The following is a 23,877-nucleotide window of genomic DNA, read 5'->3' on the forward strand; positions in this document are numbered from 1 at the left end:
CTGATGTCGAAAGCTGATTTTAATGTAGTGTCTGCGAAGTGCAGCCTTGGGCGGCTGATATAGAGAGTGTGCAGAGAAGATGGTGTGGAGCAGAGTCAGGAACAGGAACGATTTGCGAAAGTACAACATTAGCCGAAAGGTCTTGGCAATCTCGGTAGCTGCTGCCCTCAAGGCAGGGGCCTCTACCTGCGGAGCTCCCACTTGCCCAGTCATTCATTCATCAACAACGATTTTTCTCGCTCCCTTATCGATAGAGCATTCTACGCACTCGTACCATCAATGGGCTTTGTCAATCCTCGAAAAACTATAGAACACCTTACACTTTAGCACATGATGCGAAGGGGGGAGTGGCAAACTTCGTGGCGAATACGAGAAGTGCTGGCAAAAGATTGATAAGATCAATACATGTGTTGGAATGCCTCCGGCCGTCACATTGCAGTGGCAACCTTTCCACTCATGCCATGATATGCGACCTGGTAGGTTCCTCCAAGCGGGGCTTTTCCCCGCATCCAGTGAGTATCTGACACTTGCACCAACGACCTTGAATTCAGCCGAAGCTAACAATTCTCGTTTGGCAATCATGCTTGACAAGCAAGTTAACAAACACAACTTTGCTTGGGCGAGAATAGATCCGCATTCTTGGATTGCGCACGTCCACCGGACCTCGCCAAGTCGAATTGATTGTAGTTTGCGCAAACATCTGGCGAGTTTTACGGCTCGTGTATAAGTACTCTTGAAGTCCTGAGGTTTGACCGCGGACGCTTTCAACGATGGCCACTTCCAAAGGCTTTGTGATGGTACCTAAAACAATGTGGTCATTGAGGATGACCCTACCGCTCACTTCTCCAATCAGATGCAGGACTTTCACTATCGTGCTCATCGATTACATTTCATCTCCCAGTCACATGCGAAATCCTCTTGCCCGTAATGCACGTTACCGTGCCTCGGTCTGTATGATAGGTCGGGATTTCCTCTGCGCCTGAGTCTAGCGGCGATTCTCCTTCCTGAGTAGCGTCTCCTGGCGCTCTGGTATTCCAATCATCGAATACGGAGATAGAGTAGCATTTGCTTCCCTCTGGCTCCTCTTGGACCAGTCTAAATATAATCACTTCGAGCGGAGAAGGGTCTGATTGAGGGATAACAGCTCACGAGACTAGCAGTAGCTTTTGGGAGTGCTTTCAATGCTCTTCTTATAAACATTGCAGCCGTGTTCGAGGGAACTCTTTGGTCGATTTTATGCTACCCTTGCTGTCTATGTTCTGGTGCACCAGGACTCTGACAATCTGTCTGTTGGTATGTGTGACGATGCTCATAGGTCTCTGATACTAACAATGCCAGACTCGAGCATGTTCGCATCAGAATCGGATCTCATGGCGCTTTGTCTAAGTCCCACCAGTGGCTTCGCCGCCTTCCCCCGAGAATTACGAGATGTTGTCTTCTCGTGCATCGGTTCTGCTGCGGGGGTAGAAATTGACAGCCACGACAACTATTATCTACTTCCGTACGAGCGGTAGGGATCAAAGCTTTACCCACTGTATCGAAATGCTTCACAAATGGGCGCCCAGATCCTACATCGCCAGAGGAGCCTGCGAAGTGCTGTGGTCCAATAACACGTTCACTCATGGCTGGTGCTTTACACTCCGAAATCATCATCGATCCACGCGCACACACTTCGCTTGATGATACGCAAAGATGCAAAACCGTGGTCAAGAAATCTGTGGGAACGCCGATAGATTTGAGAGATTGCGTGCAGAAGATTGAACTATACACCTGCCCTAACCCTGGCAGTCTCGCCAAACCTACAGAACGCGACTCGGAGAGCTTGTTGAAGCTCCAGCATGAAATATCCCAGCTTTGCCATCTTGCCCATCTACGCCAAGTGAAGCTGGCCATATGGATTCCTCAGGAATGCGACGCCTACTTCGAGGCCATGACTGTTGTAGAGAGCATCTCCGATGCTTGCAAAAAGCTCAGTGAACGACTCGGCGCCGGCTTGACCGTCACCCTTCCCAGGGCTTGGCCATATGATGTCTTCGAGTTCGAATACATAGATGAGCTGGATATTAGCTGGATGTGGACTCCGCCCAGCCAGACGCATAGGCAGTGCGTTCGAGATGGTACCGCGAGAGGACATGAGAAGATGAGGGTACTCATTGCCGACGGAGTCCACGCAACCGGAGAGAGCACTCTGCTGGATGAATTACGCTATGCTGCCTTGAACCTGCCTCAAAGAAAAGAAGAGATTGCGAACATGGATGTCTGGGAGGCTTGGAATGGTGTTAACGAGACTGAATGGAAGTGGATCAAGGAAACTTGGCAGAGATATGATGCATATTTGTGAGACGCACTGAAATCTATGTGCTTCGGGGGAAGCCCCGTGCGGGTTAAAGGATGCATTTTATGCGACTCCATTCAATATTTGCTGTGCGTTTGTTGCTCGTCCTTGAATCCAACATCTCAGGGCTGAGGGAAATTATGTATTTCGGTATATGCGTTTGTCAGTGAGTCTTTTCCAACAATCGACTCGAACATCTGCTACGAATTCCAAAGCATTTGAACACTTGCTGGGTGCAGTGAAAGTCAATAATACTAGTTTTTACTAATCCAAACAGCCTGTCGTCATCTCCTTTCCGTGTTCATTTTTCATCACTCCTCTTCTGGCCCCCTAGGCAATACAAGCAACTACCATCAGTCCGTCCCCCCTCCCTCCCTCCCTCCCTCCATTCGCCCGTCGACTTCATTCTTCTACCCGGCAGCTCTTCCTCTCCGCCTCCTAGGTAATACAGGTCCTGCCCCCACGCCAGACTGGCCCGCGAGGGGCCACCGATCCCACCACACCAACTGCTATCCAACCACTGCATGGACGGACCCCCAAACCCTGATACCAGGCACTTTCGTGTCCGCAACGATTTGCTGTCCATGTCTTATCTCGCACGATGGAGGAGGGTGTCTACCGGACCTGTTCGAGCGCGGTCGTATGCCATTTCTGTGCGTGTTGGCATCGGGTGTGTCGAGGCCATCTGCGATGGTGAGATGACGCGTGCGGAGGTCGGCGGGATCGAAGCCAAGGGTCTACGGCATATTGCGCCCCTGAGCGGGCGTTTGGAGAAATGGTTGCATCGGATTGAGCATGCGGTTTATTGGCTTTGCGGCTGAATGTACAGAGCGCGCGTAGGGACATGGTGTGGGCTAAAACGTGCGGACATTAGGATGAATAAATGGGATTGGGAAGCCTGTGGGTTATCAATATCGCGCCTACGGGGTTGATGTGTGATGTTGGGACTGCAGAGGTGGGTCATGCGGTAGTATTGTACGATCGAGCGTCGGCTGAAGTCGTGGCTAGGATGAAAGGCATCGGCGGATGGGGTTTGGTGCCGTGCATCTATCCCGAGCACATATCGTAGTTCTTTCTCACGCGATACGGCTATGAGTCAGGATGCAGACTGAGTGCGGTTCAATCTCCGTCAATGCATCGCTGCACCATTTTCTGAAGACGAAGACGGTGTCGCTCTCTAGGTAAAATTCTTTGCCCATGTTTGCTGACTTATCAACGCAAGATGTATAAATGAAATAAGGTCAGGATCACAAGTATCGCCCGAGTCTAGAGATCTAACTTACTTTACGAGAATGCCAGAGTTACGTGCCTAGGGTTGAAGTAAGGCTGGTTAATACCAGATTCGCAGCCTTTTCTGCTTCTTGGAGGACTTAGATTGAAGGCATAGGTATGGAAGATGGAAGGCTAGTTTATGAGGCTGTTAATTAGTGCTATTAGGATGGAGAGTGTGTACGGCAGTGTGGGACTTGGGATGTAGAAATGATAGGGGACGGATGTGTGCGCTTGATCCGTTCTATGAAGCAGTTGAAGGGCTAGGCGCAACCACGGACAGAAGGAGCATAATTGGGATACGGAGATGTATCTGCGGTAGAACCGAATTCGTGGTTTACACATTTATCGTTGTATTGCCTGTTAAGGTGGCGTGGCAAGCAGTTTGAGATAGTATACGGATGCTGTAGAAATCGAGGGTTCATACGATGGTGATTGGTGGCTACAGAGCATCACATACGCATCAGGCTTGGACAGTGGTCTATTCTAAAGCTTGACCTTTCGTTCCCGTTTCAGCTGGCCTTTCTCCCGCGGCTACCTCCTCGATCGCTTCCTTGATAATCTGGCATCCCTTCGCCATATCCTCCTTCGTGATGTTGAGCGGTGGTATAAATCTGAGGGTGTCGTAGATCGAGGTCGTGAGCACCAGCATGTCCTTCTCCATACATTTCGCCTGTATCTTCGATGCGTATCCATGGCCCGGCGTACATTCCAGCGCCAACATCAATCCCAAGCCCCTCACGTCGAAGATCATCTTGCTGGTTTTGGAATCAGACTTTGCTGCGTCGAGCATGCCCTTTAGCTCCGCCCCTCGAGCAGCAACATTTTCCAAAATCTTCTCGTCTTGAAAGGCTTTAGCGACGGCGACTCCGGCTGCACATGAGACTGCATTTCCAGCGTAAGTGCCTCCCATCGATCCCGGCTTCTGCATATCCATCAATTCCTTTCTCGAAACGATCGCAGAGAGTGGGAAGCCGTTTGCAATCCCTTTTGCCATGACTAAGATGTCTGGCCTGACACCCCAATGCTCGATCGCGAACATTTTCCCCGTTCTACCGAAGCCGCACTGCACCTCGTCTGCAATCAAGAGGATGTTGTTCTTGTCGCAAATTTCCCGAACCTTGGCAAGGTATTCCGCAGGAGGTGGAACGTAGCCGCCTTCGCCCAGGACTGGCTCAATGACGATAGCAGCAGTGTCAGATGGCGCAGTCTCACGTTTAAGGAGCAGCTCGAGCTGGAGTACGGGGTCCATGCAACAACTCTCAAAGCCGTACTTCCCATCCGAATGGGTGGCGACTGAGCATTGCGCGCAGTAGGGGAAGGGAACGGAGAACACGCCAGGCATCAATGGAGCATAGTTTTCGCCGTAGACAGTCTTGGAGCGCGTCATTGCCATGGTTCCGAAAGTTCGTCCGTGATACGAACCCTGCATGACGATGATATTCTGTTTCTTGGTTGCGTGCCGAGCCAACTTGACCGCCGCTTCGACAGCCTCCGCTCCCGAGTTCCAGAAGAAGAAGGTGTCTAGCGACTCGTGAGGCATTAGAGGTAGAAGCGATTTTATCAGTTCGAGGTAGGGCTTCTGAAAGGCTATGTTGATCTGTCCGTGGACGAGCTTGCCGACTTGTGACTGAGCTGCCTTTGTCACGGCTGGATGGCAATGGCCTAGGTTGGCGACTCCGATACCACAGGTGAAATCGAGCATCCTGCGGCCTCCGACCATGGTGACATAGCTGCCAGAGCCGCTCTCAATGACCTCGCTCGCGAGTCTCCCGATGCCCCTGGCTACATGCCTGGTGCCGAATTGAGCTAGCGCGGAGGCACTCATGATGGAGAGAGTTAGCACAGGAAAGAGAAGTCAATTAGTGAGCCTTCGCGCGTCAAGGTCAGTCGACGAGTGACGTAAGAATCTAATCTAGCCGTCTGTGTATAGCTACCTTATGGCAGTGTTGATCAAGTGCATTGGCTTTGGAAACTCTTTGACTTGTATCTAATTTCTGAGGCTCATCGTGTTGAAGTCGGCGAACGGACAATACAGTGTTTGTGTTTATGGAAGCTGGCTTGTAGTTCCTTGGAAATTTACGAGCTTCTTAGCGGTGCGGGGCTCATCCGCCGTGATACCGCTAAGGTAAGATTACCATGGATCGCTAGCGTTATGGCTAGTAACAGAACCCCGCAAGATGCCAAGCCCAGTCACGTACTCGTAATAGGGGCTGAAATGGTTTCATACTTCTACTTGACTGGATACACATTTATTAAAATCTTCGAGTCCTTGGGAATATAAAACCAAATATACTTCAGTACAGGCCTACAGTACCGAGTATCAACTCTACAGTATCAGTCTCCATTTCTTTCCTCCTTCCATCTCTGGCCTTGTTCTTCCTCTTACTCTTCAGCTTCGTACCCTTCGACGCTGACTATCGTACGGGCCATGTTCGGCTTGATCTCAACAATGATGAAAGCGTCGGCTAAGGCCGAGTACTTTCCACCAATTCCAATTTGCTAAAGTAAGAAGTCACGTCAGCTTCCCATGCCCTGGTCTCATACCCCAACGTTCACAAACGATAGGCTAGACTCGCCACTCTCACCACTTGCTCTGTCGGCTTTCCAACACCAAAAAGCTGAATTAGATATGGCACTTTGTCGTGTGTCGTGCCGTAGAGGATGATTGCTGGGACTTCGACGGTGCTGTTCTCATAAAATTGCAGGGTATGCAAGGCCAGCTTGAACGGTTGCGTTGATGGCGCCTGTTATCCTGCCGCCCGTGATGGGTTCCACTATCATGAATTTCAGTAGCGTCGATCAAAGTCAAGAAACATTGCACGTACGAACACGCACTCCGCCTCGGACCGGAAGTGGCAATGGTGATATGGGTTTTGCTATATCGATACTGGCGGAGAAGAGACGAACTAAGGGAGGAGGAGCAGCCGATGATGGAGCGCTGGCTGAAGACGTTGTTGTGAAGCAAGCGAGAAGTGGGATGAGCTTCATGATGAACATTGTGAGTCGGTCTCTTCGAGACAGGTCTTGTATGACAGCTGCTGTATGGCTGATGTTAAGTTGAGATGGGAGATGCTGTGTTGTAAATCTGTTTCCTCTGGCAGGGGTACGATACTTATATTTTTCTCTCGTCGGTGCCGCTCATGCGCTAGAACAAAACCCAACCATCTTGTTGAGGGTCCGAATCCCCACCAAAGTCTCCCTGACCAGCAGGAAAGCGCCATTGCAGTCTTCAATCAACATGGGTCCAACGTACATGCGCGCACAGAACTCTCTTGACCCGTAAGCAATCTCGCGTGTTGGCAACCGGAAAGGGCTTAGCGCTTGGATCGTAATGCAACCAAGACCGAGGCGGAAAAGTAGCTTCATCCATCTGCTTCAAAAAAGGAGAGGGGTTTCAAAGCCAGTCATGCCTATGAGTCTGGCTCGGGTTACAAGGTTGTTAGACTTACCGAAGTAATCGGAGCAGAAGACTAAGCCGCATCTTTGTCAACTTCGTTGACACGCTGGCGATACGTGAAATACACGGCCGAAGGTCCGAGAGACATGTACCATGAAAGAGGCAAGGTGCAGTTGAGATAAACACGTGGAGGAGTTGGATGAATAGGAGTAAAAAAGGTTCCTGAATATACTCCTAATTGTGATGACTGCGGGCTGCCCAGAAAACATACGCTTTTCTCTGCTTCGACCTATCTGTACATTCCTGTCATCACTTTTCTTAGCCCGCACCTCATAAATGCACACATCATTATGCTCGACCTGCTTTGGACCGAAAGAAGCTGTTTAATACCCAAGCTGTGGGAGCGCACCCCACTCCTCACTGGTTTCAAATATGCCATATATCTCCCTGCTAGGTGGGAATAGGTCGAAAAAATCAAGTCTGCGCCGAGTATCGTCGCCCCTGGTGTCTTGCAAAGTAGTGGATGGCTATTTTGCTCCTAGAAGAATGCGCCGTGACGCGACCTCGTGCATAGAAAGAGCGGCTTTCTCTTCTGGTCTCTCAATCCCACGATCGATATTCATGTCGTCCCATCGTCCCCTGGTGCCTCCACGTTACCCAGCGATTTGGCCACGACGTACTGGGAGTCATTCCTTGGCTGGTTTCCTGCATCCTTCAACCCCTTCTCGGTCTTGGCCTGCATCTTGCGTACGAGCATTGCTTCCACTAAATCCTCCCCTGAATCTGCCCTTTGCCCCTCTGGGTCTGCCGTATCTGCCAGCTCTTGCGCCTTTGCTTCTTCCTTGTTGGCAAGCATCATGGCCCGGCTCTGGTTCTGAATATTCTCAAATACACTGGCTTCCGTGAGACCGTACACCCTCCGAGTACATCTCTGTGACTTCCTGGGTTTCGACGGCGCCTTCTTGACAACGGTGGCCTGTTCCTCTAGCTGATTTTGTACAACTGGTCTCTGCCGTATGTTGCCGGCTTTGGGGAACTGTGGGAATGAATGTTCGCGTACTGGTGCTATGAAGTTGTCTTGCACACTCGCGAGTGGGCGTAGCCGGCATCGCGGTCATACTCAACCGCCAGCTGGCCCTTGCGTGACACCAACGCATTCCCAGTGATACCATTGAACAGGGCAACAGTTGTTGTCGCAGGCTGTTCGTTCTCCACTTCCTTTCCCGCCGCAGGTACATAGAACGCGAGAGCTCATCCCTGTCTCGTGACTTAGTCCGAGTAAGAGCGGCCCTTATAAGCCTTTGCGACGCTGAGTTATCGGTGCTTGTACTAGTCTTGGTGTAAGAGTGTCGGTGTGGGAAGACTTTGTTGGAGTCGAAGACTTTGGGATGGGATTGTTTGGGATCGAGTTGGGTGAGATGATGAGACGTGAGGGGGCTGTTGAAGTTTGAAAATGAGAGGAGGAGTAGGTATGTGGTTGGAGGAAGATGGGTTGGATTGACTGGGGGGTGAATTGTTGGATGCTCCTCCACATGACGCGACGCGATGCGATTTTCCTAGTTCTTCCCCCTCTTTCCTTGCCCCTCAACTCAACCCATCTCGTCGTTCGAAGAGGTTGAGGTGGTGATGTGTGATGGCGGATGTGTTTTCGAGCATAAACCCGATCCGTAGATGCAAACGGCGACGTGCTGACGCTCAATGTGTTGAGCGGAGAGTAGGCTACCAAAAGTCCTATGTCTGTTCCCTAGTCACGATATCTTAAGTCACGACATTAACACTTATACATAGGCGTGGTAGGTAGATCAAGATAGAAGTAAACATTCTCCATGGTAGTAAACCTTTCTCAATATTGCGAAGCGAGTATAGGGATACAATTTCAGAGAGGAATTTTGTACCACTGAGTAGGAAGAAAGTGGGAGAAGAAAGAGGAAGAAGGTAAAAGGTTGCACAATCATCAATCATTGACAGCTATAGATCCAGAAGATAAAGCGGCAATGAAACCGAGCTTTGTGCATAATTTGAGGGAGAGGGTCTTTGGAACTACGGTTTGCGTTGTCCACTTTCGCGGACTCAGACTTCAACACAGACAGGATTCTCAAGCCGCACACATGAAAAGACCATGGTTCTTTGAGTCTATTGATATCTGTGTAACCCTCCCTTACTTAAAGTAGTTCCAATACTCCGCCCTGCACTTCTTTCTTGGCGCTCTTGACCGCTCCGGCAGAACGTCGGCCAAACGTGCCACACATTTGCCTTCCTTCGGTAACCGTGGTCCTGTTGGATCTCGAGTTTCATCTTCAGCCCATCTGAAGCTGGCTGTGAGGCATATAGAATCCTATATCACAGCTCAGATGCACCTTCGTGGTTTTGCTCTCGTGTAATTGTTACCGCAGCCATGTAGGGAGCTCCACCCGTCCACAGTTTCCTGCTTCGCCCAGTCCCTGCAGCACTGTCAAGAATGATCTGGAATGTACGAGGCTGATAAAGTAGGGAAGCTAGCCATACTCTCTGGGATGTAACTTGAAGAACAATACTTCCCGAACGGTCATCTTGGGAAAGTTATGAGCAAGTCAATGATCTTTCGCTCTGGCATTGCCAACCTCCGACTGGCAACAAATGATCGTTTGCCTCGTCCATACTATTTCCTTCCATACGCATAGCGTAATCCTGCATTTTTCCTGCGTCTGCATCGTGATAGGGTTAGCCCCTGGGTCTAGCACGTGGCACAACACTCCCCTGTTTCGACCGCAGTTCTTGGCAACAAGGGTTCTTATGAAAGTCGAATCTCTACAAGTCTTTGACCTTGGGAAGGTATCTGAAATATATGGGAAGTTTATCTTCTGCTGTCACGACGTTCGGACCGACGCTCGGTCCTTGCGAAAATCATCTGTACTCGAAGGGATCTGACAATGTCATTCGCCTGTACCTTGTTAGCCCTTTGGTTCTACCAAACATGTTTCGTAGGCCTGTTGGTCGATTGTGCAGTCCTAGAAGAAAGACAACCTCTTCCGATATCTCTGACCTCTTTTCCCAATTCATCATACCAAGCCAGTACATGAACCCCCGTCGCTTTTCAACAACCCAAGGGTCTTTGCTGATTTACTTCAGATATGACTGCGGGCATTACTAAGGTTACCAAAGTCGTCGCAGTTACATCTTTCGTAGATTCAATGGGGTTGTCTTCATCATCAGCTGTGTCAGATCAGTCGCACGGAGTTGATGTCATCACCAAAGTTGTCAGAGTCGGACCTACTACGGTTAATACCGCAAACTGCCAACCATTGCTCTGCAGTCTCAATGTGGCGGTCAGTGATAAACTCTCATCCGCGAACCCGCGCATTCTCTAAATTTAATCTTAGTCGGTCTCGGTGTTTTATTGGCCCCAGCAGTCCGCAAACACAGCGTGTCTCTCCACAATATCCAGTCCACCATCAGCGCTGCCCCCAGCGGGATTAAACCCGTAAGTCAATTTCTTGGCCTGTTGCAGAAAGTGCCCAAGTAACACACTGACCGCCCTTGAAAGGCAATCTTCAAGTATATACGCCATCTTCTATTCATTAAGCCTTAGCAATGGCTGCGGTAGCCTTAGCACGACCTACGATTCAATCACGATGTCCTTCACCCCCGGCGCCCTATCGACCGTGAACCCTTTCGGAGACTCTGCCGAGGTTTTCAATTTTGCCGATCTGCCCTGTCCGCCACCAGGTCTATATGTGGAGCCCGGACAATTGTACCAGCCTCAATTTGCACCACCGCGAGCATTTTTCAGTAGCCTACGGGCCGCGGACCCGGCTGCCTTACAGGGCTGTTCCGATGGGGTGTGGGCGGACGGCTGGACTGATCCTCCAATAGCTTTCATCACGGCTGGCGCCCTCACAGGGCCTGGGTTGGCGGGCGGAGGTCGTCCTCCCCGTCGGATAAGGAATATACCAGCGAATGCACATGTAACAGCGAGGACTCCGACTAAGACTGCCGACGCCCCATAGACAGTGTTCTTTGAGCATCTGGACGTCTCGATCTTCCTTTTCAGACTAGCATTGCAATATGAGGAGTCCTCAAACCATGGTCGTGCGATTACGCTGAGGTTTGTACCTCGAGAGAAAGGCAGAGGGATAGATGTGATGATGTTTTTCTGTCTGTGGTTGCAGGAAGTTTCAGGGCTTTGAGGATCTCAATTTTAGTCTTGTTCCTGTCGTATTTGAAGTATCAGAGAGCTAGGAAAGTATTAGAGGTGTTAAACCAACAGCGTGACAACAAGCAACCTCAGTTTATGACTTTCTGTCAACGGCTCCGGTGGCTTGGTGTAGAGCTCGGCTGAGGCGTGGATCACCGTGCAAGACATTCCGAAATTGCTGCCCCCGTATTCCTCTTCTTTTCAACACCCATCGAGCTAGCTTCCTGCTTTCAGTGCAGAATAAGGGAAGGCTAGAGAGGCTAGCCATCTAGATAATCTCAATGGTAATGAATGTGGTAATAATGCGATGCCGCCTCCCTCGACTTCGTGAGCTGCGACTTACACGGGCTCAGCAATTATCGTCAAAAAATAGGAAAATTTGGCGTACTTCAGCGCTTGATATACCCGGGCCATTGGAGGCCAGTCTGTAACCCTAGTTCCGGGAGCCTTCACTCCGTACGAGTAGAGCCTTAGGAGCTACGCCACAGCATCGCTTATACAGATGCGAAACGGAAGCTAGTTGCGCTTGTAGCTGCCGTCGTTGTTTCACCGGAACAGCTGTTTCAAATTGCCTGATGCGACGTCAATCTAGAGAATATCTGCCTAGATGGGTAGAGTAATTCTATAAAAGTCATGCGTCGACGAAATATCCCTCCTTATAACTACCACCGAACCCTGGTTGAACGCAATGGCCCAGTATGCTGCAATTAATTTCCGATCCTGCCATGATGTCGACATCCCGGTACAAGGTGTGTGGTCCGACACTTGCCGGTCTTCGCCAAACGACAGCTCAGCGCAAAACGTGTTTCTCTCTTGTTCTTCGCTTCATACTGCCACCTTGGCAGACTAACGGTAGAAGCGCAAGGGGCTCACTGTCTCCTGGGCTCATAATATAAGAGTGCTCTGTGCGCTATTGTCGTCGTCTCCTTCGTACCTCCTCCTTTCAGTCACATTACATTGCATTTGTGGCCACCGTCTCGCACCCAGCTCACCTCATTCGCTCACCATCATGCGGACCCTTACTGTTATCCTCTTCACACTCGCTACCCTCCTTCTCCCTATAGCGGCGGTGCCAGCGGGTGTTCTAGCCAGCCGTCAGGAGGGTCTGAACAGCCCTAACGTACGTATCCTCTACCAATCTCTCTTCTCCGCTAACCCCCCGACAGTTACCCGTCTGTGCCGGCACCAGTTCCCCAGCCGGCACAGGTGTTTCCATGCAGACATACTGCATCGACACAATTGGCGCCAGGTGCGCTCTCGTATTGGTCTTCCCTAGTTCCACCGGTAGCGGAAATCCGGGCAATTGCGGCAATGCATGCTCATGCTCCCAGTCCGTACGTGTTTTCGGACCTTTAAGTCTCCTCTTTTGAAACAACCTATAGTGTTTGAGTCAAGTATCGAGAACGGTCGCTCTGTAGACACGTTTCAAGACTTTTGGCACCCTTTCGGAGAGGCGATGCTGACCTCGAAAAGAAATGCCCGGCCACGTCTGTCTTTTGTTCCTCATGTGCAGGGACTCCCAGTTGGGGCTGTACCGCTGGGGTGAATGATGGATGCAGTTGTACATCCTCCCAGACCGATACCGACTCCCAGGATATAGACAACGTGGACGGTGAGGACTCCACGTCTGATACGGAATCAGAACCCTGTCCCGGGGTCCCCGCTTGCAGCAGTCTTGAATGTGAGGGAAATGGCTTTGGGCGCTGTACCCTCGGACGCTATAATGATTGCCCTTGTGTCGCGTCACAGATTCAACGGGCGTCGCTGTGATGTTGAACATGGTAGCTTCAGTGTTCAAGCTGGTGAATATCGATGGACTTATACTTTGTACCGCATATTGCAATAAAAGCTCGTATAGCGCGTTAGTGAATACACTTTTTTATACAACACACGCGATGCCATTCAAACAAGGGTCTCATTCATTCCTCGAGTAGATGGAATTGATACAAACTAACATCTAGCTATTTTTTAGATCGAGGCTCAGATGCAGTCCTTGGTAATTGCTCACCACATTATTTCTCATGAGCGTCAGCGGCCATCTTGACTGACTTTTTGGCACCCAAGACCTCGCTCGCATAAGCTTGATCGAAGCGCCTCCTTTCCGCATCCTGAATTCTCGCATAGAATTCGGCAAGCCACACTTGCAAAGCTTCCAGCATCTGGTTGGCGTGCACGTCCATAAGCTCCTTGTAAACTTTGGCAAGCCGCTTACTAAATGCGTCGACATGAGCCTTCAAGCGTTGCAGAGTAACCCAGTCGTCAGTATTGATGGATGCTACCAAGAGTGAATGAGTCTCTCCGACTAGAAGTTGGAGGGCACAACGGCTTTGCAGGACATAAGTGCTTGAGCGACTAATGTTTGATAAGCAGCATGTACGTCTACGAGGTCAGGGTGGCCAGAGATAATAGCGACAATGTTGACTCTTGGATGCCTGGGAGCTGTTCGCAGGATCTATCGCTTGTAGCCATGAAAGGAGGGTGGCGAGGTGGAAAAGTATGCGAGGGTTCAATATGACGCAGATACGTAGGGCGAAAGGAAGTGTAGCGGAGGAAGATGTAACGGAGATGAGCTAAGATGGGACGGGTATGCTTCGATGAATTGCGTTCAATTAGCCCGAGCTCTACACACAGGCAAGCGCAACGACCGAAGGCGAGGAGCATGCCAAAAGCCTCCCGGCTCTGGATTCCCCAGATCTACATCGTTCTCTCTGCTTCTCTTCACTTGGTCTGGTAGCAAGATGTTTTAGCCAGGGTTGATCAAACCCTGGAGGTTGAGATGTACTCATCACGTTGGAGAGGGAAAGTCTTGGAGCAGCCTCTGTCTTTGTCCTTGCTGATGGTTGACTGTATTTGGATGCTCTTGAACCATCTCCGACATATCGGCGTTTGTGAAACTCCGTCCGCCGGGTCTAAGCCTAATCACGCGTAGCATACCCGAATAGTGTCATCGTAGCTCCCGCGTAGCTCCCGCGTAGCGTGATTTTGAAAGACTTAAAAACACACACATCCAAATGTTTTCAACCTTCTTGAAGACAGACACAGATCGCCAGGATGGTGACACACCTGGTTGGGAATCCAGTCTGGTATATAAATCATATACATACCAGACAGAATCTCGTCGTTTCTTCTACTTCTTTCTTCTTCTCGCTTCTGAACCATACCTACCTGCTTGCCAACAGCTGAGAGCGCGTCTCAGATGCCGAGTCATGAGGAGGGTGGTGTTGAGTCCTTGATTGGGCTCTTATATATGGCTTGAATGGCCAGACCTATATAGCTTCCACCTATCGTTGGTTATCGTTTTATCTTTCTTATAACGCACACTCGGACGACCATGGTGAAGCACTCACATTCTCGAAGCCTTGCCTGCGCAGAACTGATCTATTCCAGAGGCACCTTCTGGCTTCAGCTACCCGAGCCCCTGACTACGCCTTGTCAAACACCGGAAACAGCGGATAGGCCACTCCATTATATACCGCAGCGGCATTGACTGGAGTGCTGGCTCCGGCTACCCCAGCCTCTCCTTGGCTTGACTGTCCCTGCCTCGATCGAGTTGCTCGCCCCTCCTCCGCGCTGAACATTCTCATGCCTTATGCCAGGTCCGTCTTAGATGTTTGGTAGCTGCTGTGCTGAAGGCTTGCCAATGTGGGAAAGATGGGGTCGTTGCGATTTGAGACTTCGTGGAAGAAGGGGTCGAAGAGGGGACCAAATGTTGGGCTATCGATCAAGACGTTGCCGGTGAGGCTCCAAACCCTCAGAGAAGCTCTGGATGTAAGCATCCTCGCCTGGCGGCCATGAAGCCAACACGCTCTGGACCTGACAAAGGAAGCCAGAGGCCGTAGCCAGCTGGCTGTAGCGGGGGTTGAGGGCATTGCAGAGTACAGCAGACTGACGGCCAGCATAGCAACATTCCGGACCAGACCCTGGCCGCTCACAAATCCGCTCAACACGTTTCCAAGCTCTTGACATCATCTTGGCGCCGTTCGAGGTTCGTCTGCAGTGGTGAGAGGAGGTGGGAGGGGATGACCCGGCGGAGGTGGAGGAAGTCGTTAATGGAGCTACAGAACGAGCGTGTTAGCCATCTCGTGCCACCAGACCATGAGCTAAAGCAGTTCGACTGGCCTAGCAAACCTACCACTGGCGCTTCTGCTGCCGTCATCGTCGGAGCCAAAGGTTGGCCACACCTGTTCTTGCTGTTTCCACCTCGAACTCTGGCGTTTCCTGTGAGCCTACCGTCTCTCGACCCGAATCCCTTGGACAGCCAAGACCGTCTGTTGGCTCCCGGAGCAGAGTACGTCCACGGTAGACCTCGCGCCAACATGGTCAACCTTCGAAGTAGGGAACGGGACTTCGGGTCAAGATTTACCGGTGCCGAAGTACGCTAGGGCGCCAAGACTTCACAGGATGTCCTTGTGTTGCTGTTGTCTTTGAATCGACACCTTGGCCATCATCACTGTCACCTGTTGCAACACCTTTGCACTCTTGCTCGGCCTTCTCAACTGCACGTCTCTTTGCTCCACCGCTTCCTCTGCAGACGAACCAGTCATCGTGCAGCTTTCTTTGCATCCCTTCACACTCGGCTCCCTCTTCAACCCCGCCGCTTGCAAAGTGCTCTACAGCTCTGTGACGCGACCTGAACCTCCCTCGGCCGATTTCAACTCCTTCGCGCGCGCGAACAACCTCTGCTTCATCAAGGTAGCTTGCTTCTGGGCCACTTGAGGACACGCTTAGCCAAAGTCAACGGCAGTCCCATCAACTCTGCCCTTTGCACTCTTTCAAGGAGCCTCTACTCCCACGCTACCACAGCCATGAGCAAACGAAAGTTCATGAAGGATAGCGATGAAGATGCACAAGATCAAGACTACCAGGACCATCAAGACTCGGATGAAGACTGCGAGCCATCCTCGGGCGAGATTTTTCAAGGACGTCCTTACGTGCTATCACTTCGTGTGACGCGATCTAGATCAACCTTGAATGCATCCGACCCGCAAAACCGAGATGACGAAGAGGTCCAGGGACAAATCCGTGATGGTGGGGATGACACGACTCGTGAAGACAACACCTCCGAGGCTACGCTCCAAAATGCTCCTCACCACCCCCAAGTAAGTGTGAAAGCTCAGCATCGATCGTGCGGTGTCCTCATCAACACTTTTGTTGCTTCTCGATCCCACATCACTGACTCTGAGGCGCAGGTGTCGAATGATCTCAGCAACGGTCCGGACGAGGCTCACGTCGCACGGCTGCGTAGATGTGGCAAAACCAAATACTGCGGAGTCAAATCACCACGCATCGCAGAACCGAAGAAGCTCAAACGAGAAACAGGACGTTTCTTTTGCGTCATCTGTGGTTCTAACTTCACCCGAGCTGCAAGCGTCAACTACCACTTCCCAGGTTGTGTGGAGAGGTATGGGAATCCGCTGGGCAATTGTTGGAACGACCATCCCTCATGCGCACCCAGAAGAGCACGCAAAGACGCTCTCGCCGATGATCCCTCTCCTCCCGTCCAAGCGTCCGCTTCAAAGAAACGATGCATCCAAACTCTCTCATCAGGTCCATCAACTGCTAACCCGAGTGGTGGGAATGACATGCACCAACCCCGGCAGACATCACATGCAAGTGCTCTACCAATGGGACCACGCGTGACTCGATCCCGGACAACACAGAGGACGTCGGAGACTCAGCCTAATTCGGACGTTCATGGTACCAGGACGTCATCCAAATCGATGCAGAGAGCTTCGAAGCCTATCAAACCTCGGCCCAAGCCAACACAGTCGTTGCCTGATAAGAAGCAGCACACCTCCAATCCAAGTGGCAAGCGAAAGCCGAGAACCCAGAGCAAGAAGGCATCTGATAGCGGGGAGAAAACCAATGTTCAAAGGTTCGGAATCGACGGGAGCCTTCCTCCACTTTCAGATCTCGATGCGATATTCCATGATCTCGTTTCGAATGCGTTGAAGGAGACAACTCTGGAGCATGCGATGGAAACTCTCCCTGAAAAGCAGATCCATATTGCTACAATGTGCTCCGGAACCGAAAGCCCATTGCTCGCTTTGGAAAAGATTCAGAAGGACCTAGAGCTTCGTGGGAAGCCTACGTTGAACATAAAGCACCTTTTCAGTGCGGAGATTGTTCCGTTCAAACAGGCCTACATCGAGCGAAACTTTCATCCCGATAGGCTTTTCCGCGACATTCGGGAAATGGCTGAAGGAGGACAGGCGACCACCGCGTATGGTGCTCTAACTGATGTCCCCTCGGATGTGGATATTCTCGTAGCCGGATTCTCGTGCGTTGACTTCTCGAGGCTCAACAAGAATACTAAGAAATTGACGGACACCGGTGAGTCTGGTGACACATTCCGAGCAATTCTTGGATACGCGAAGCAATATAGGCCAGCCATTATTATTCTCGAGAACGTGGATGGCGCGCCTTGGGACCTGATTCAAGCTATCTGGCAGAATGATCGCGAGTCCGTTCAGGAGCACTGCAAGAAAGTCGACGGTGGAATAGACCCGAATGAACTCGAGCTTGACACGTTCTGGGACGAGGATGATCCTGCATACTCCGCCGACTATCAGAGAGTCGACGCGAAGCATTACTACATTCCTCAAACCCGCACCCGAAGATACATGATATGCCTCGATCGCCTTCGATTCCCATCACCAGACCAAGCAGACGAAGCAGTACAGAAGTGGAAGCAGTACATGGTGGCACTTCGACGAACGGCAAGCGTATCCTTTGAAGCTTTCCTTCTACCCGAGGATGATCCACGCCTTCAATACGCTAAAGATGAAATGTCCAAGACTGGGAAGCCCAGGCGAGAAAGGGACTGGGAGGTATGCCGTGGCCGTCACGAAGAGTACCGAACCATAGAGAATCTTGGGATCTCAAGACCCATCCTCAACTGGACCAATGACGGCTCCGCCAAAGCTTCAAGTTACTTGTGGACTGATTGGACCTTGTCGCAAGTCGAGCGCGTGTGGGATTCGATTGAGATATGCTATCTACGCAATGCCGCTAGAGGATTCGACTCGTTCTTCAAGACGTAAGGCTTCCCTTCTGATTTACTTCTTGAAACATTGTGCTAAATCGAGACTTATAGACGCGTCTGGGAGCTGTCTCAGAACATCGACCGTTTCACAGACGGCGCTCGCCCCGGCGTCATCAACTGTCTTACACCGACTGGTCAACCGTTCTTATCAGTACGCGGTGGCCCAATCACTGGGCTTGAAGCCATCTCACTTCAAGGCCTGCCAATCGACGTGTTACTACTGACACGCGAGAGCCAGAGAGAATTGATAGACCTTGCGGGCAATGCGATGACTTCCACAGTGGTTGGGGCGGCTCTTCTGAGCGCCTTGGCTGTAAGTCATACCATTCTGACGAGGACGAAGGAGCCAGTCAACCAGACGCTTCATGATTTAGGCCACAACCTGGAGGGGATGAGAGACAGCGAACTTGGGCAAAAGCAAGCCCTGGGGTTTGATGGTTCTAGTGACTCATCACTTGAAGAGCTCTGCAAGATGGCCAAAGCGAGTGTTCGTCTATGTCACTGTGAAGGTCAAAGTCTTACAGCCCCGGCCTTAATTCGCATATGTAAATGCTGCCATCATCATTGCTGCGAGAAGTGTGGTAACATGCCCAAGCACGATTACGAGCTTCTTGGGGGAAATGGAGCACCTGTGCGTACGGAACCTCAAGAATTTCGAAGGCGATTGAGGTACGCTATACCAACCAGGCTTGAGATTGACGGTTTCTCCTCCGAGACATTAGAAGTATTCGCACAGCTTTTCCCGGACGGCTCAAAGCAAGACTGGAGACTGTTCAGCGAGGCCATCCTACTCGCGTCCAAGCAGGAATACCGCTACGAATCTGCCAGGCGCTCGCACTGCTGGACAATTACCTACAGTGCTACGCATTCCCGACTGGAACTTGTCTTCGACCAAGAAGAAGTGTATTGGCTGTTGTACGGCAAACCAGGTCAAACAGAGACCGGGAACAGTCGTGTGAGAACACTGCTCGACCATCCCCTTGCACGACTGACAGTTCGTGGTACGACTATGCGAGGTGAATCCACGAAGGCAGAAAGCATGCTCAAAGGCTCTTGGGAAATTTGCTTACCAATAGCTCACACCTTTCCAATCACTGTTACCCCCCAAGGAGAACTGACAGACTCCTGGGAGAAGAAGCTCGGCCTGCAGGGTGAAAAGTTCATTGACAAACAAGTATACACATCCTTGCACGTTGCTCGCACGTCAGTTCCTGCAGCAGAATTAGCTTTGGATCATGATATTTGCGGAGATTACGATCTTTTGGACAATTGCGGAACAGCTTGCAGCAGCCTTCACAAGAAGAGATCGACCACGGATGGTCACGACGCACCCCCCCTCTTTCTTTTCCTCGATGCGGATCGAATGGGACTACCTAATCATGATAGCTTTGTCTTTTCTACTGAGATTCAGCGGCTAGAATACGGTGAAAGTCGTTACATTACAGCCAAGGTCGAGAGTGAATGGCGACCACCTTGCAAGGGCTCTGATCCACGAACAGACTGTGCCGTCCCCACACAAGCAGAATGCACCGTCTCCAGCCGATGGAGTCCTTGCCCGATCTTTCTGCGACCTCACAAAGAGTTGGAAGAAGCGTCCTCGAGGTTCCCCAACAGCGAAATATCGATTCCGGTCTTTGGTACAGATCAGCATCTATCACAATCGTCTGCTGACGATGTATATGGTTGCTTGCATGAAACTGCGACGACTGCGTTGTTATCTTGCGAGATACCGGGACAAGTGGTTGACAGCGTTGGCTGGCGGGTAGGACATTGGACGACCATAGATCAAAACTCTGGGCGCGAGATTGCTGCGGCATTTGCATGGCTATTCGCACGAGTGAAAGACCTTGGAGATTTCGAAGGAGGCTGGAGGTCCCTTGGTCCCTGTCCAAGTGGCTATCGAAAATGTCTCACCTGTGCTCCGGAGCCCCCAAGAATAATGTGGACGTGCTCAAGAAGTGCCAATGAAGACAAGATCATACCTTACGAAGATGGGCGAGAGGCTGGCAATTTCGAGCGAAAAATCAAAGCTCGACCAGCTCCCTTTTTGGTGCAAACCTACATCGATGACGATGAAAAGCGTACAGGTCGTCTCTTGGTGGGCTTAAACCTACCAACCTTGGTCCACCGGGCTTTGGCTAGACTTGGCAACATTGCAGACAGCGACGACATCGAGATGGATTGGCGTCTTGACACCGGATTTGAAGCGCCAACCCGTTACAAGCTCAAAGAACTCACTCTGCCGAACAACGAGCTTGCTTCCCAGGCTGAGTATGACTTTCCAACTGGCGAACAGCTTCGGCCTGAACAGAAGCGGTCTCTTCAGTGGATGATTGGCCAAGAGGCCGATGAGATGGTGTTCTACGAAGAAGAAATTGAAGAAGCAACCTTGTCACAGCTAAGCTGGAGGGCAGAAGCACGTGTAAGACGTGTCCGGACTGTTCGAGGAGGCATTCTGGCCGACGAGGTTGGGTACGGCAAGACCGCAACGACTCTTGCACTGATTCACGCACAAGAAGAGAGTGCGAAAGAGTACGCAAGTAACAAAAACGCCGGTTGCATCTCTGTCAAAGCGACCTTGATCCTAGTACCACCCCACCTAGTCCACCAGTGGAAAGGGCAAGCCCACAAGTTCCTGGGGATAAGTTCAAACGACGACAAGATCCTGGTCATTGAGGACCTGACTGACCTAGCAAGAATTTCGGTCCAGCGGATCAAACAAGCTACCATTGTCCTCACTTCCTGGAGAGTTTTAAGTAGTCCAGCATATATGACCCGGATGTCGCATTTTGCGGCGCTGCCAGAAGGTCCGTCCAGCGGAGACCGTGAAACTGATGTCTGGCTCACCCGAGCATGTGGTAACATCAAGAAGCATATGGGCGAACTCGTCAGCGAGCAACACAGTCCCATAGACTTTGCCGCAGTCCTGAAGCTAAGATTGAAAGCAGCTCATACTGACAAGGATATAATCCGCGATGTCCCTACACAGCGGCTTAAAGGCGCCAAATACACCACTTGGAATCCAGCGGAATGCGTAACACCAAAGGACCCTTCCCCCAAGGAGCAAGATCTGGAGAAATTCTTCAAGCACATGACGAGAGAGGGTTGCACTGACCTGAATTCTATGACTGGTATCTTGTTGCACATGTTCGATTTCCATCGAATTGTTGTTGACGAATACACGTACGTCGACAAAAGTCAGCAGGCCGGGAAGCTCTCTAAATTCATTACCACCATCAACGCGCGTTCTAGATGGGTGCTCTCTGGGACTCCCAGCATTCAGGACTTTGGAGATGTGCGCATCCTTGCCAGCTTCTTAGCATACAACCTTGGGGTTGTGGATGATGCCGCAGGGGTCCTCAAAGGGGCCGCAATACGGCATATCAGGGACGATAGAACTGGTAGGTTGCTTTGTCCTGCCTTCATTCAGACTATTAACGACCCGCAGCCGCCGAGCAATTCCGGGCATATGGCTATTCACATACCGCTGCATGGCACATAAGTAGGCAAGCCCACGCGCAGAGATTCCTCGACAAGTTCGCTAGTAAGGTAGGCCTTCTTTATGCTCAAGACCTATCCACACTCGCGCTTACAATCCTAGAACGTCGCCGAGATCGGACTCATCAGATGCATGACGGATCTTCGCCCACATTGCCTTGGAGCAGCTGAGACCATAGTTAATGCTGAGCTTCAGCAACAACTACAATCCACAGAAATGAAGATTGTCCTACGTGGTAAGAGCAAGAATGACAATGATAGACTTCGGCGATACCAAGATCTACTCCAAGACTGCCAGACAGCGTCAGAATGCCTTTTGAGGGCCTGCTCATACTTCGAATTGGTGGACACACGATCTGCGGAGAGCGAGCCATCCGGAGATGCAATGGACGTCGACGTTGAGGATGAAGATGACTTTCTTGATGAAGAATACGAGAAATTCTCATTTCCTACAACAGAACTGTTCGGGGCCTGCGAAACAATGATCAGTATCCGTGAGAAACAGATGAAAGCACTGGTTGCGGAGTTGGAGTACAACCTGTTACACGCCGCATGGCTGGAGCAGCAATGTGGGCGCGCAACAGCACCGGAGTACCAAGGCTCGCATTACCGTCAATGGAAGTCAGAAATAGAGATTATTGGTCTCAGAGACCCTACAGCCACTTCTGACCTTCGCCACTACCTCATCGCAGCTCTCGAAAAGGTCGATGCCAATACCGAAGAGATATACTACCGCGATCCCCCAACCGCTGAAGACCTGAAAAGGGAGAAGAAAGCCGCAGACGAGCTCAAAAAGCAGGCAAAAGACAAGCGAACAGCGGACAGAAGACTCAAGAAAGCCGGCGAAGGCAATCAGAGCCGAAAGGCATCAAGAATGTCCAAAGCTACCGCTTGTCCAGATGAAGATCCAGATGAAGACTTCGCAGAAATGGTTGTCGGCGATAGCGAATCCATCCAAGCAGGTGACATGGATCCCAACATGGCTCCCAATCCCGCAGATCCCAAGCCAAACAAGATTCGCAAAGACGACTTCAAGAAGTATGCTAGCGTGCTTCGAGGCCTCACGGGTCATCTAAGGAGTCTGGTAGCAGAGTTGACCTCTAGGACGAGGTCCCTCCGCTTCGCCCGCGGCGCAGAGGAGCTCTCACAGTGGTATACTGATCTCAGCAAGCCACCTACATGCAGAGCTTGCGGCAAAGTTGTACTTGATCATAACAGTATCAGCATCAACATTCGCTGCGGTCACTCCACCTGCCAAGACTGCATCCAGACGACGCACCTCGCTATATGCGCTGTCGATGGCTGTTGTGAGGGATCCGACCCATATCGCCTGAGAAAGGGCGTGGACCTTGTTGGCGATGGGGAGACCTGGACACGCGGCTCAAGGCTGGGTCACATCATCGAATTGATCAACAGTTTACCAAAGGACGAACAAGTCCTACTGTTTGTTCAATTCGAGGATGTGATGCTCAAAATGGCCTCAGGATTGGAGGAGGCTAACATCTCTTGCTATGCGTTGAGTCAGAAAGCCGGCCATCAGATCGTCGACATGATGAATGATTTCCAAGATAACCAGGGGAAGAATAAGAAGAAAGTTCTGCTCCTCAACCCCTCAAATGAAACCGCGTCCGGAATGTGAGTCATACCACTCATCTCTGCCGCTAACCCTGCTAATATGATACTCTACAGCAACCTCACCAACGCAAATCACATCATCTTCGCGTCTCCCCTCCTCACTAAAACGCAACAGTCGTACAACGCTTCAATGACACAGTGCATTGGACGAGCGAAGAGATACGGTCAGCAAAAGACCGTGCACGTTTATAGATTCTTCGCCCTCAGAACTATCGACGTCGACATCTTGCAAGAGCGCGAAGTGAAGACATTGGTGAAGAAGAAGGACCTCAAGGGTAAAAGGGCCGAGCGGCGCGGAATTGATAGGGGGCAACCAAGCGGGGAGTCAAGTGGAGAGTGGTTGTTGGTAACAGAGAATGCGTTTGATGACACCCTGGAGGCTGGCTGGGGGTCCGGTTACGACTTTAAGTCGGACCCAACCGCGGACGAGTAGAGGATCCTGAAGCGTATATATCTTCCTTGGTGCTCATAGATGCTCATCTTCTCCTAAATGACACTTTTTCGTGACGGTATCCGATCCT

At 51.0% G+C, this 23,877-nt stretch overlaps 7 protein-coding genes across 7 annotated transcripts; 4 read left to right on the top strand and 3 right to left on the bottom strand.

The window, feature by feature from the left end:
• Window positions 1-1,621: 1,621 nt before the first annotated feature.
• Window positions 1,622-2,341, top strand: HO173_012154 (uncharacterized protein; the record flags this gene model as incomplete). The annotated part of the gene is made up of 1 exon (XM_037314027.1): window positions 1,622-2,341. One exon carries the CDS (start codon window positions 1,622-1,624, stop codon window positions 2,339-2,341), a length of 720 nt encoding a protein of 239 aa, XP_037159116.1.
• Window positions 2,342-4,085: 1,744 nt separating this feature from the next.
• Window positions 4,086-5,432, bottom strand: HO173_012155 (uncharacterized protein; the record flags this gene model as incomplete). The annotated part of the gene is made up of 1 exon (XM_037314028.1): window positions 4,086-5,432. The coding sequence occupies one exon, from the start codon at window positions 5,430-5,432 to the stop codon at window positions 4,086-4,088; it is 1,347 nt and encodes a 448-aa protein (XP_037159117.1).
• A 2,191-nt stretch (window positions 5,433-7,623) lies between these two features.
• HO173_012156 (uncharacterized protein) lies at window positions 7,624-8,161 on the bottom strand (the record flags this gene model as incomplete). The annotated part of the gene is made up of 2 exons (XM_037314029.1): window positions 7,624-8,081; window positions 8,158-8,161. 2 exons carry the CDS (start codon window positions 8,159-8,161, stop codon window positions 7,624-7,626), a joined length of 462 nt encoding a protein of 153 aa, XP_037159118.1.
• A 1,953-nt stretch (window positions 8,162-10,114) lies between these two features.
• HO173_012157 (uncharacterized protein) lies at window positions 10,115-10,990 on the top strand (the record flags this gene model as incomplete). The annotated part of the gene is made up of 3 exons (XM_037314030.1): window positions 10,115-10,309; window positions 10,364-10,464; window positions 10,528-10,990. 3 exons carry the CDS (start codon window positions 10,115-10,117, stop codon window positions 10,988-10,990), a joined length of 759 nt encoding a protein of 252 aa, XP_037159119.1.
• Window positions 10,991-13,190: 2,200 nt separating this feature from the next.
• HO173_012158 (uncharacterized protein) lies at window positions 13,191-14,126 on the bottom strand (the record flags this gene model as incomplete). Its single annotated transcript, XM_037314031.1, has 2 exons — window positions 13,191-13,389; window positions 14,113-14,126. 2 exons carry the CDS (start codon window positions 14,124-14,126, stop codon window positions 13,191-13,193), a joined length of 213 nt encoding a protein of 70 aa, XP_037159120.1.
• Window positions 14,127-15,227: 1,101 nt separating this feature from the next.
• Window positions 15,228-15,560, top strand: HO173_012159 (uncharacterized protein; the record flags this gene model as incomplete). The annotated part of the gene is made up of 1 exon (XM_037314032.1): window positions 15,228-15,560. One exon carries the CDS (start codon window positions 15,228-15,230, stop codon window positions 15,558-15,560), a length of 333 nt encoding a protein of 110 aa, XP_037159121.1.
• A 423-nt stretch (window positions 15,561-15,983) lies between these two features.
• Window positions 15,984-23,789, top strand: HO173_012160 (uncharacterized protein; the record flags this gene model as incomplete). Its single annotated transcript, XM_037314033.1, has 5 exons — window positions 15,984-18,217; window positions 18,275-21,624; window positions 21,672-21,772; window positions 21,825-23,356; window positions 23,411-23,789. The coding sequence occupies 5 exons, from the start codon at window positions 15,984-15,986 to the stop codon at window positions 23,787-23,789; spliced, it is 7,596 nt and encodes a 2,531-aa protein (XP_037159122.1).
• Between the last annotated feature and the right edge of the window lie 88 nt (window positions 23,790-23,877).

The sequence above is a fragment of the Letharia columbiana genome (assembly GCF_014066305.1).
Source record: "Letharia columbiana isolate WasteWater2 chromosome Unknown Sc0000074_s0, whole genome shotgun sequence".
NCBI classification, from domain to species: Eukaryota; Fungi; Ascomycota; class Lecanoromycetes; order Lecanorales; family Parmeliaceae; genus Letharia; species Letharia columbiana.